The sequence below is a fragment of the Melanaphis sacchari genome, unplaced genomic scaffold, assembly GCF_002803265.2.
Source record: "Melanaphis sacchari strain LSU unplaced genomic scaffold, SCAv2.0 Contig8_pilon_pilon, whole genome shotgun sequence".
Lineage (NCBI taxonomy): Eukaryota > Metazoa > Arthropoda > Insecta > Hemiptera > Aphididae > Melanaphis > Melanaphis sacchari.
In genome coordinates, this window is record NW_020271635.1 from 5,034,790 (window position 1) to 5,048,730 (window position 13,941).

At 24.5% G+C, this 13,941-nt stretch overlaps 2 protein-coding genes across 4 annotated transcripts in view; one reads left to right on the forward strand and one right to left on the reverse strand.

Annotated features, from left to right (window-relative positions):
- The window catches only part of LOC112602785, a 41,017-nt gene extending 30,528 nt beyond the window's left edge, over positions 1-10,489 (reverse strand). The window contains exons 1-2 of one of the 2 annotated variants that reach the window (XM_025351112.1): positions 10,255-10,489; positions 5,815-6,011 (exon numbers count right to left, since the gene is read on the reverse strand). The gene's annotated coding sequence lies outside the window, so the exon portion shown is untranslated. The remainder of the gene's footprint in view (positions 1-5,814; positions 6,012-10,254) is intronic. The other variant, XM_025351113.1, reaches the window with a different exon arrangement.
- LOC112602786 (uncharacterized protein MAL7P1.13-like) lies at positions 6,625-13,602 on the forward strand. 2 transcript variants are annotated; one of them, XM_025351114.1, is made up of 4 exons: positions 6,625-6,721; positions 12,052-12,430; positions 12,628-12,804; positions 13,267-13,602. In XM_025351114.1, the coding sequence occupies exons 1-4, from the start codon at positions 6,696-6,698 to the stop codon at positions 13,423-13,425; spliced, it is 741 nt and encodes a 246-aa protein (XP_025206899.1). In that variant the 5' UTR covers positions 6,625-6,695; the 3' UTR covers positions 13,426-13,602. The 2 variants fall into 2 exon arrangements, with proteins under 2 accessions (XP_025206899.1, XP_025206900.1); XM_025351115.1 differs by lacking the exon at positions 6,625-6,721 and adding an exon at positions 11,219-11,248.
- Positions 13,603-13,941: the final 339 nt, after the last annotated feature.

Below are 13,941 nucleotides of genomic sequence, written 5' to 3' on the forward strand. Positions count from 1 at the left end.
TAGGTTTCGAGTGGGTCACTATTAAAGTGTATTAAATTTAAATCAATGATAAACCTTTGTATATGAAAAACAATTTTGAGCGGAAACGGTCTATCAGCAAGATATATACCACTTTTAGTATTATAATTTATAATAAATGTATATGATTCTTTCCGAAAGTATTTTATTTATTACGTTATTACTTATTAGTATTTAATTATTATTATGATAATATATATTTTATACTATATATTATACCAACTTATATAACTAAATGTAAAAACATATTTTTGGTAAATATCGTAAAAACTACAAATAGATTCATAGCATGTTTAAATAGATAATATTTTTAAATAAATCAAAAATTTTCTTGCGTATCATAATATAAAATATTTAAAAGCTTAAGTTCCTACAAATAATGTTTTTAAATTATAAAAAAATAATTAACAGATTATTCATCGATAAAATAAGTAATTTCGTTCAAACTGAAATTTAAAATGTCTATAAAAAATAATTGATTTCACACATTTTTTATAAAATTTTCGAAATTCGTCAAAATTCTTACCTACTTTAAGTTGCATATAAAAAACTATTCTAATGTATTTTTAATATTTTTATATAAATATAAGAATAACTTTTGTGGGATCTTGTATATAAGTTTCAAAAGTTTTGACCCAGCAAAAACATTTTTATTTGTATCTATAAAAAATTAAACATTTCACATGTTTAAAAATATCTCAAGAGTTAAAAAAATTCAAAAAATTTGGAAATAGGAAATTAATTTTAAGTTTACATTTTTTTAATTAGTATATTTATTGTTATTTTATTGATTATATTATAGACATTTCAAATTTACTTTAATTATTGTCAATATTATTAATATCTATATTACAGTATGGCATAATAAATGGCTAATATATTTCTTAACTAAAGATGCATACATCAATACATCTTTCATTTTAATGTCAGAATATAGTAATTTTTTCACGAATATCAAGAGCCCAAACATGTAGATTTTGAATATCATATAGTTTACCTATTTTATATGACCGATCGTGTTGCACTGCTAAAAACATAGTTTCATAAAACTATAACTAAGTACAAATGGTACAAGTAGTTTTGTTTTGCCAACTCTGAGGAGTTGACTGTGCCACAAGGTCGAAGATATATATTATTGGCAAACACGCAGAACTTGCTATAGCCTGCGGGTGATACCAATGGACAAAGATGGCACTAATATCCTTGACATTCCTGTACACATATATTTACTCGCATTTTAAAAAAAAAACACAATTTTACTGTATTACCGACTGCCCCGTGCGAGTTATGTAATCAGTCTATATATAAACTAATATTACCTATTTAAAATAGTTAATGGGTAATCACAGTAAGGATTACTATACGATACATCATATAAAGTGATTTATAACTACGAAATTAATTCATAAGCTATTAGATCATTACATTATTTATTCATTTTTGTAGCAACTGCAATAATTTACCTAATATTTTCAACTTTATTTTAAATTAATTATAATATTCTGCTCTATGTGTACAATAAACTATAGGTTATGATGTACTAATTAGGATATATCCATAATTATGTGACATGGGTATACTTCAATTAAAAATTTACTTGTAGTTAATGATATAATTAATATTATTCAAATTACTAAATAATTATTATACTCTAATTTAGTGATTTGACCTAGTGATCAATAATATCTCTACTATGGAATAAACTTATAATAACTTGAGTAATATTTATTACCTATCTATAAAATAATAATAAAAATTATAATACAATTATAACTTATCACTTTCTAAGAAATCTAAAAATTGAATTGGATTATATATATAGGTATAATATTAAAGTGCCCAATTTTTTATTTTTTATTTTATGATGAGTACAATGAAATCTTATCATTTTGATAATTACTAATAATAACACAAACAGCGACATATTATAATAAGTAATAATTCAAATTTAACTAAAATAATTAAAAGTATCGTTTTAAATTTTTGGTTACTCCTTAATGATCAACACAGTCAAATCTGAAGATTTTTAGACCTTTTTTTTCTTATCAAAAAATTGTTATTTTACAACAAAAACATTAAAAATTCATGATAAATATATTTTTTTATTACACCAATCTAACTTCTAAAATAACTTTGTAAATATTTAAGCCCACATCTGGAATACTATAAAATGAAGTAGGTACACCATTATGACGTTTTGAGTGTACACAGTTGACATAGTTTTAATTGTTTTCCGCATCATTTCTTGTCATATTTTAATATTTTATAAAGGTACAAGATTATATAGTTAACTAGTATTTTGTTTCGAAAGTCACGTATACTTGGGCGGTTTACAATTTTTATCGCAAAACGTGCAATAACAATATACGATATACCTAATTAAACTGGGAAGGTAAAGCTGTTATGGATAAGGGAAATCAATAATATACCTAATAATAATTAACTGCTTATTTTACATACATGATAATATGTATATTTTATAAGAATATTATAATAATGCTACATATCTAGTATAATATAACTGTACTTAGAAGATACATTTTAAGACACTTGTTGAGAAATATTAAGCACACCAAAAATATATGGCAAATTTAATATCTTTATTTTAATTATTCCAATTATTTTATTTTATAAAATCGAAATCAATATTTTTTACCAACCTATATTTATAATAAAAAATAAAACTTATTAAAAACTCTACCTGCTAGCAGCTGCAACATCGAAAGAGGTTGTGCCTTTGACAATTAAATCATGATATGCTATTCAAGGATTTATATTAGAACATATTTTAATAATAAATAATTTACCGTTAACAAGATATTATAATATTATGATTTATGCATAGAAACTTGAGGAAATTCTAGACTCTAGTTAATCTCTATCAAAATAATGTATGTAGTTATGTAGGTACCTACTAATGATTTGTTATAAAAATTGAGTACAGTGCTATAAATTTATGATCTTTAAATAAAGCAATTTATAAACCTAAAATAAATTAATAGTTAGTAATAAAAAAAAAAATAAGCCACAAAAAAATACAAATCAATTTTTTACTAGTAATGCCATCTATCATTAATTAATTTTTAATTCGTAATAAAATAAGTTTAAGTTAAATTAAGTTTAACTTTTGGATGACACGACACGGCACAATATACGGCGTAATTATGAACCTGGTTTTAAGTTATATAGGTACAGCTGGCTATAGATTGCTTATATTCTAGTATACCATAATATGTAAGTATGTAACACATGTTTAGTATTTCAGCACTAATATTTTTTTATTTATTATAATTTATAACTTTTGTGAATTAAAAAAAAAAAATCTTCGATAAAAAATTATTTATGATTCAATTACAATAGCTTTTTGTTTATTTGATCTATTTTTTAAAAATTTAGTTACGTAATTTTAAATTATATATATACACACTCTACTTGGATTGTGAACAAGACGAAACGATAGATGCTGAAAAAAAATGACCAGTAATACCTACAGTTTTCCTAGGACCAGCCGATAGAAAAAAGGTGATTATTCTTTCGCGAGTTTCATAAACAAAATATCATTAGAGCAATCATTATCAAATTTAAAAGCAAAAATATTATCTAAGTTTGAAGGTTGAATTTTTACGATATTTTCATTTTTAGGCAAGTGCTGAGTATTTTTAAATTGTAGAACATTATATTTTTATTTATCCCACGTATAGTAAACAATATAATATGTATAGTGTATTTTATATTAAATTCATTACCCACTTTCACCCTAAAATAATATTTGGGCCCTGGGAGTGCCACACAATATATTACTCGCATTTATAAGGTAGATTAATAATATTTTAAAAGTTTAATGTGACGGATTCAGTGCCCGGTAGACGTTAGGCGTTTAAACATCCCTAATGTGCTTCTAAAATTACGTACCTACAATAAAATACAGTAATACGAAAAATACCATTCAGCATGCAACTGAAACGACTGACGACTTCTTATACTTAATCCATAAATTCGAAAGATAAAATTACACCAATAGAGGTCATTAAAGAACTGGTAAAAAATAAAAGATATATACCTTTTTGATTTAATCAAAAAATACTAAAAGATGCAAAAAAAAAAAAAATTACTTTAAAATAATCAGTATCACCCAAAACACATTTTATACATACGAACTAATGTTTCGAAACATCAGAAAAAAGATGCCTTTGTATCAAAATTCCAGCTCTAAAAATAAATTTTATCATATGATTTTTAAAAATTTTAACCCCCTCCTCCCCAAAAATTTTTTTTATTAAAAACACGCCACTACATCACGTTATACTCAGCATACAGTATTGAAGAAAAACAATAGTAAATAAAGGGGAAGAAACAAAAATTATCAACATAGCTCAAAAAACCGGGAGTAACGGTAACGATGATAAAAACTAGTGTGGTGTTACCGTACACACGCGCAAGAAGGGTGATAAATATTAAATATATTACATACTTTAAAATAGTTACATTAAATTATATATACAGTGGAACCTCGATAACTCGAATCGGTTGGGGACGAAAAAAAAATTCGAGTTATCGAAAATTCGACTTACAGAGGTTACACATATGATATGTTATAAAGTAGGGGCCAAGACATTCTTTCGAGTTATCGAAAATTCGACTTATAGAAGTTCGAGTTATCGAGGTTCCACTGTATGATGATGAAACGGACAAGTGGCGGTGGTAATAAATGTAGGAGAAATAAGGAATGGAAGGAGGATGAGGCGAGAAAGGGGAAGAGAATAAAGCTGATATCGACATGGCGTGCGATATATTATATCATGAGAGTGTGGGAGGGAAGCCCGGGTTAGGTAGAGCCGTTGATGCGTCACGACCTTCCGCAACGTCAACGGCGTTGTGCTCAGACTTTTAAATCGGAAAAAAACACTGACGATGATCCGTCTCGCACATCTTCGAGCACACGCGAGCAAGGCACCAACAAAAAGGTTTCGTGACCAAACAAACGGTTGAACTATTACAATTTGTGTACGGTTATTTATTAATGTATCTTAAATGCACGGCATGCACGCGCCGATTAAAGGATACACGAAACTCGAGCTTGTATTCCCTCCCGGTCTTATATTGAGTTGTGAACCGACTAAACCGGCATAATATTGTGCATATTATACTTATAATCATGTAATGATAATACAACACCATACATTTTTAACTGCAATATTAAACGTGTAAACGAGAGCGCCGAACGATACGTCACTCGAGTATGATCATATTATTATCAATAACAATAATTATAAGACGTATTCCACAACGCACCTACTAACACCCCGTTAAACCGTTCGTGTTGTGTAGACGCTTTTAAAGTGCAACCGTTGTGTCACTGGTGTCGGTGCGCCGACACATAAGGTCGTTGCGTGTACGCCGCCCACTAGTGTAGTGGGCACTGGGTACAGCTGCCGCCGAATATCGATTGACGACTACTGAGACCGATAATAATAATCATTAACATCGATTCACGCTGATGGGACCGGAATTTAAATCATAATTCATCATTACTGTTGTCGTTGCGATTATTATTATTATTGTTTTACATAATACACACGTCCCACTCGCCTCCCCGCGTAATTAACGCACCCGACGCGCGCCACCGCCGAAACGTTTCACTACGCGTCGAAAATGCAAAATAACATCAAATGCGAGCGGAATATCATTAATATTGTATCGATTCAATCTCACGACGAGTAATGGACACTGATGAATGATGATGGTGGTAGTAATAAAATATTAAATTGTATGTGGTCTAAGGTTTTCAATACTCACACGGCTACGATCCAAAGTTCTCTGGCGACGTGTTTTTGTTGCGATGCGTTTGCGTGTTACGTGCTGCCATCTACGCGCCACTCGAGCGCATTCACGTCAATTTATAAGGATAATACAACTAATTACAGTAATAATGCAATAACAATTAGTTGCTATGTCGTCTCCAACAGTCAGCACCGTCGTCGTAGCCGTTCGATCTGAAACACAAGAACGCCCCGCCGCTCTATTATTAATCAAAATAAAGCCGATAAGTACTGTAATAGTAATAAACATTAATCATTATACAATATACATTCGATTTGGCGAACTGTGAACAATGTACGATTAAAACGTAATGTTTTTATGACATGTTACAATCTGTAACCACTAATTAACTCATATCAACTTAATATAATATAGCGCACAATACTATTAATACTAATATTGTAGAAAAAACTATAAATTCAGTATAATTATTTTATCATTGTATCTTATTAGTTATTAGTTATTACCAATATTACCCCAATATACGGTTATACGGGTAGGTGTAATTATTATCGATTTTACTTTAAACTTTTTTTTTTATAATAGAACACGTTATAATATAAATTATAGAGCTATTGTGTATATTGTAGTTGTTTTTACAAATATTATTTCACATTGAAGTTGGAATGTTAATTAAAAATTATTTGATTCATTAAAACAATATTGGAAGGTAAAATGCATGAAGACTATTATTTATTGGGTATTTGATGAGGGATCAATTTAGTCCGGCCCACCGCATTATTGAAAAATACCTCGAAAAAAAAAAACATCATCGGTAGCTTGTTAATAGTTTGCGTAACAATTTAACAGTGCATTATAAATCCATAATGTAGAAATTAATTGTATTATCTTAGACTATGACCTATCACTCATTCTTCAAGAGGTAAGATTCCGTATTTATTCATAATATAATATTATAATAATATAGGTAACCTATGTCATATTAATTGGGATTTTGAAATTGTAATTTATGCTTTGATAAATTACTATAATAAATTGAATAATTTAACATTTTCACTGTTTATAATTAATTTTATTTAATCATCTAGGTAATCTAGGAACGTATAATTATATTATTCATGATATCATTTAAAATTTATTTACAAAAAAAGTCTACATACTACAAATGTTATTTGTTTATTATAAACAATGCAGTTAAACTTTTATTTGAATTTTTATTGATATTTAATTCAGAATGAATATTATATTAATAATTAATGCAATAAGACATTATTTATTTTATAACATATATAGCATTTGTTCATGACATAGCATGCATCACGGGTAAATTTAATAAAAATTAAAAATTAATACAACCTCAATGTTACCTACTTATAAGATAAAGATGTGCATAAATTCATAATTTTTCCTCTTCATAAATTTTTGATAGATTATGATCAAAAAATTGCATTATTTACACAAAGAATGATTTAATTTCTATATTATGCATAGTTTAATTACTACTCCAGTGACAAACTATTTACAAGATAATGCAGTTTTTCTCTAGAAATTTTTTGTAAAAGAGTTTGGTCTTCTTATCTCTTATCTTCATAGTTATACAAGAGTACAAGACGGTCAAGACGTATAAACTATAAGGTTTATAATTTCAAACATAGTCTACTGATTGTAATTTAATAATTCACTATTTACACTTGCATGATAGATGAATAAAAGTATAACAATTAATAAATATCATGTAATCTATTTTTATATTTTTTTTTTATTTAGTATTAATATACTATTAAAAATAATGTAATTTGATAATCAAAAATGTATAACTCACTTTTTATTATAAAATATAGAACTGTAATATATCTAATAGCAGTTTTCATATTATTAATATTTGTTCCATATAAATTTAACTGTTAGAGTTTGTCATTGAACATAAACTATACAATAACAAAATAATAATTTACCAGATATAGCTGAATCCAACTGTACTTAAGCTAATTGAATAATTTCTCAATTCAGGGGCACCAAGGTTAATTCCAAATTATGATGCGAAATAATAAGCTTTATATAGCCATTTAGCACCAATATTTTAATTTATAGTTATGGTTTTCCTATTAATTTTGACAATATGTATTTATAATGTATTCATTAATGCATAGATAAAACCTTTGTATAATTGACAAGAACTTTTCATAACCATGAAAATAAGTAAATAATATAAAAATAAAAATAAATTATAAATAGTTAATATTTTTTATTACCTAAATATTATAATAATTTTGCAATTATTTAATATTATTTAAATACAATTAATATTTGAAACATTAAGATAACAATACATGTTGGTAAAAAATAATCACCAACATTTTCTCTTCCAATAAAAATATATTATATACGAATAATTAATTGGAATACAATTATTTTGTTTTTATTTCAATGTCATAAAATAAATTATATTTATAAAAATTCCAATAAATAATATAAACAAATTTATAGCAGTATTAACATGGTATGGGTGTTATGAGTGTATTTGTAAATTATAAATGATAATAAATATTATGTATAATATTCTTTTAGCTTTTTTACGTATATTATATACATTATATCTATACTAGCTATCGAAAAATTGGTCAAAAATTAAAAATAAGCTGTTAATACAAGCTTATGGATACTACCACTATCCATCCAAAACATTAAGTTCACTAATTATTTTCTTATAACAAATTATTTATTATTTATATGTTATATAAGCGTTTTAAATTAATGTAAAATTAGTTACCTACAAGCTACAGGGTAGTATAAGTATTATAAGAACAATAATCTTAAATAATAATCATTAACAATTAATAGTTACTTTACACAAAATAAATGTAAGTGCTTAATTAAAATGTTTATGAAACATGTTTCGAACAGAACTTTAAATTATGTCTAATTATTAGAAATGTATCAGCTCTAAAACTTAAAAACTATATAAAAGCTATTATTAATATTAAATTTTATTTTTTGTACAGTCATTTTGTTATGATTATTTAACTTTTAAGTTAATAACTTAATAAACCTCATATAATAACTACAATGATTAATTTAGGTATGATCGATTAATCATATAATTATACAAAATTTATCTATTTTTAAATGAACATTTTCTATTTAATTTAAATAGAAATAATGTATTCAATGCTAGAGACATTATATTATATTAATATATAGTAAAATAAACTTAATATAGTTATAGAGCTAACATTCTTCAGTATGTTAATAACACAGGGCATGCCACACCATAACTTTGATATCTAAACATTACTTATAAATTAAAATCAAATTCAATTAATATAAAAAACTTCATAAAAACATTACAACCATTCAAATCTTATTTTAAATCTTGCTTCCTAACTAGATAACCCTTATTTTTGTCTCAAAAGAAATTTATCTTATAATTTTCTTTCAATATACTTAAAAAAATATAATAATAAAATAAAATTTTAAGTTCATCTCTGAAGTAGTTTTACTAGATGCGCCTTTTAATCACTTTACTATTACCAATTTCTAGTTGTTGTTTTACAACAAATGTCTTTATTCTATTTAAAATACAGTTTGTAAATATTTTCTATATTGAAATATAAAAGATAATACTTTAAAATGAAAAAAAAAATGTGTTGTTTGGTCTTAACTATTAAATATGTATAGGGCATAGGGGTTACGGGTTTTAACTAGTTTTAAAATGGTATTCATTAGAGATGACACTAAAGACATAATATATAAAAAATATACTTAAGGTATTCTATAATACTTGAGGATTTGGAATATAAAGTCACACTTTCTATACAGTCAAGGCAATATAAAATGATTAAGTTAAGGATAAATGTCAGTGAATGAATAATAACTGTTTACTATGTACCTATAACATACTATAACCACATACTTTAATTACTATAAAATATATCATTACATAAATGTTATATTAATTGTTGGGGTTTATATTTTATAAAAGCAACAGTGAAGATGATTTTCGAAATGTTTCAATAATATGAAATTAATTAAAATACGGAGTAACAATATAATAACTTATTAATTTGATTAGGTATGTAAATTTTAATTTTGAGGTTAAAAGGTATTTATTCGGCCAATCGTTAAAATTAAATATTAAAGTTTAATAGATATTTCGATAAAAGTATGTTGAAACTTTCCAAACGAGGGGCGGACATTGCCACATTGGTATCTGTATTCTATAAACTTATAACCGCAGTTATGCGGAATGGTTACAAGACATTTCTACCTAGCTTGTAAACAGAACCAAAGATCATGTCCTACCAAACCAGGTCAATGGATAAACCACAAAGCGGCAATTTGAGTTAAATTCAAAAACTGATATTAATTAAACGTTGAAGAAAAGAGAAAATCCAGTATTAAATGTTAATCAAAAAAATAAATATTATAAACAAACGTAATTTTAGATAAACTCACCTTTATTGTTTTTTAACCGTAAACTCTGTATCCGAGTATCGATCAAATAATACGATAGTTATGAAATGAAAAAAAAAATATTGAAGTTAATTGATCTTCTAAGAATATTGTTAACAAATTTTAAACTAAAAGTATTTTAAAGTTTAATATTTTTATCGCCGGTTACACTTACTAGATGAAAAGTAAATAATAAAATTTAATAATTCGAAAAAGTGGTTATCACTGAAAGATTATTACATTATTATGTATTAACAGTACACAGGTCATGTTCAGCCATTTTTACAGGCATGGGGCATGGTTACACATATAATTTAAAACATGGTTGCCAATAACTGCTAACCATTTATAAGATCTCTTTGACCATCACTCAAATCCCGCAAATCCTGCTTCCCGCTAATATAAATAAAATCAAAACTTTGATAACATTTTAAAATTTAAAGATAAAGGAATAATATTTGTAATTTTAATTTGATACTTATTACTTATCTTTTGGTTTAAACTAGTTAATATTTTACATTTGAATATTTGATAACAGTTCAAATTCAAATATACTTATTTCTTCATTTAGTTTTATTTGAATTTTGAACTTTTTAACAAACCCAAATCGGCTAAATCCATAAGGTTATTTATGAAAATATGTCTATTATAGAGGTTTTATTTTACTAATGATTGTTATTTGATATTATTATAATTGATAACCAATAATGTTCAATTTACAATTTTATTTTCTATTTTTATTTTTCATGAAATGGGAAATAACGTTAAGATTTAAATTAAAATATTTATTAATATTAATAACAACTGAATATGAGTAATAATGAATATATTAATTATCAATACATTATTATAATATGAACATTATAAATAAATTGTAATGTACCAAGTCTAAAGTCTTTATTCTTCAGTGTTTACGAGTAAAGAAAATATTTATCAAATTCTTTTAATTTAGGAATTACTATTGTATATTTAATGTTACAACTGTATTATAAATCATGTGAGTATTATTTAACTTTGAATAGATAATAAATAATCTGTTATTATTAATGCTTTAGATATTTAGTACCTATAAAGTAGGTATTTAGTTTAAATTAAATTATTAATTGGAACATTACCTGTATCATTAATTGTTAGTTCATGTTCATACAAATTGCCTGATGAATTGTTATATGAACTTAATCTATAAAAACAAAAATGTATTTTTCATTTTATTGTTGTCTTAAATGTAAATATAAAAATAATATTAATATAGATGAACAAATTCACATTTGTTTAACTTTTCATTTTAAACACAAACTAAACCATGACCAGAACGATATAATTCCATTTTAATTTTAAATCGATAGATTAGTTTTTTATTTCAGCAAAGTATTTCATGAATTCATGATTCCATAATTTTACACAGTTTGAATTTACCATTACTGTATTTTAATTTTATTAGTTAAGATAAAAATTGACTAAAAAATTCAATGATAGGTTATATCACTAAGAATTAGGGAAGTATCTTCCTCAATCTCATAAATTCTCATTTTTTATAATGGCAATTATATAAGCTAATCAATATTGTCTTATTATTTATTAATAAAGTTATATTAATCTATCAAGTTATTAGGTAGTTATGTAATTTAATTATAAGTTGAACATATTTTTTGATTTGCATTTACTTGGTTAATTGTTAATTGATGTAAGACATTGATTATCAATTTAACTATTAAAATTAAACTAAAATGACAAATGTATAAGTATAATATAGAAAACCCTCAACTATAATTTCAATGAATATATTTTTATTGTTAATAGGATTAATGATACATCAAGTGAAACATATAATGTCAAAAATGATGAAATTGTTTCAATACATAATGCATATAAAAAAGAATTTAGTCGTATCAGTGAAGAACACCAATATAATTTAAATAGTCTAGAAAAATGCTATAAAGAACAAATATTAAGTATAATTAAAGAAAAGGATTCAATATCTCTTCAATTACTATCAATTTTTCAATCTTTATATGAGCATTTTCAACACAAATTAAAGAAATTAAGGCCAAAAAGTTCTAAAGTTATTGAACCATTTGATGAGAAAATAAATTTTATCAATGAAACATATCAATGTATCATAAATAGTTATGAAAATAAACAACAAGATTTATTCAAAGAAATTTTAGAATTAAAAAAGGTAAATTGAATAATAATTAATTATTACTTATCTTTCTAAAAAGAATAAACAATATATTTTCAAAGTCTGAATTTATTATTTAATTTAAAATTGTAAGTTATATTTTTAATCATTAATAGTGAATATTGATTTTTTTGTATACTTACTGTTTTAAGTTTAACCATTATCCACTTTCTTAAAATTAAATTTTTCTTTAGATTATCATGGAAGAAAAGAAGAAAAATTTAAATATTTCATCAATTCATTTGATAGAAAAAGAAAATTCTATTTTAAAGCAACATTTGAATTCCAACAATTTGAAAAGAAACTACAGGTCAGAGTTAACAGCAGGAATTTTTATATGGTGCTTAGGTGTGTTATTTTACCAAAAAAAGGTAATTTAACTGGAATTTATATAAAAATTGTGATAATATGATCTATTAAATATATATCAAAAACGTTTATTGTAATCAAAGACATATTTAACTTTATATTCATTTAAGGATACAATGTCTATAATATTGGTTTTCCTTTACAGTGATAAATCTGTAAACAAATGTATATTGCACAGAAATAAATTTTTACTTAGGTAAAAATCAAAAGATGTCATCATTTATTTTGATTTGCTTGACTATTAAGAATTATCGATTATCAATATTGTGAAAAATAATTTGTAGTTTATGACATCATTACAACTCATAGTTAGAAACATAAACTATAAAGAATATATCAATAATCCTATTTAAAATTTTATAATTTTTAATAAAGTTATATTATTAAAATTCTCCACAATATTTACATTTAGTAAATTATTCAATTAAAATTAAAAAAAAAAAAAAATTGTTTTTATATTTTAGGACAAGATACTAAAAGAACATCCAAAAATAGTGCATTTACTTGAATTTGTTTTGGTTATTACTATAACCTGGCATTTGGGGAAATTTGAAGATCGTGGATTAGCCTTACTAAATATAGTTATTTGTGGAATTGTATGTTGTATCTTAAGTTTGATATAGAACATCACTTTTTACATATTGTATAAATATTTACCCTAAAATAATTGTTTAATTCTATTGAATATTTATGCGTGTTAAAATTATAGTTCTTATATGTTATTTATTATTATATATTTTTATTAATCCTGTGTACCTCAAAATGTTAATTGAATAGTAATAAAATATGTATGAAACATATAAATTTGTTTGTAAAATGATTCCAAAAATAAAATTTTATGTACTGAATGGTCGATCAGTTTTTAATTAGTTCTCCAGTTCATTCAAAATATTTTAAAAATTCATAACCCATTAATATACTGTTTAAATGAATAAATATTGAATTTTAATGCAAGTATTCAAAAATAATTAATAGTCACTTGTAAATACCTTTAATAGAATTTGTAGCGTTATTATATTATCATCATAGACATTTAAGTACTTCTCAATCCAATAACTAGTTAAAGGATTATTTCAAAGATGACATAAATTAAATACCTATCAGTAAATATGCAAGCATTTAAGCATAAAAATCAAAGT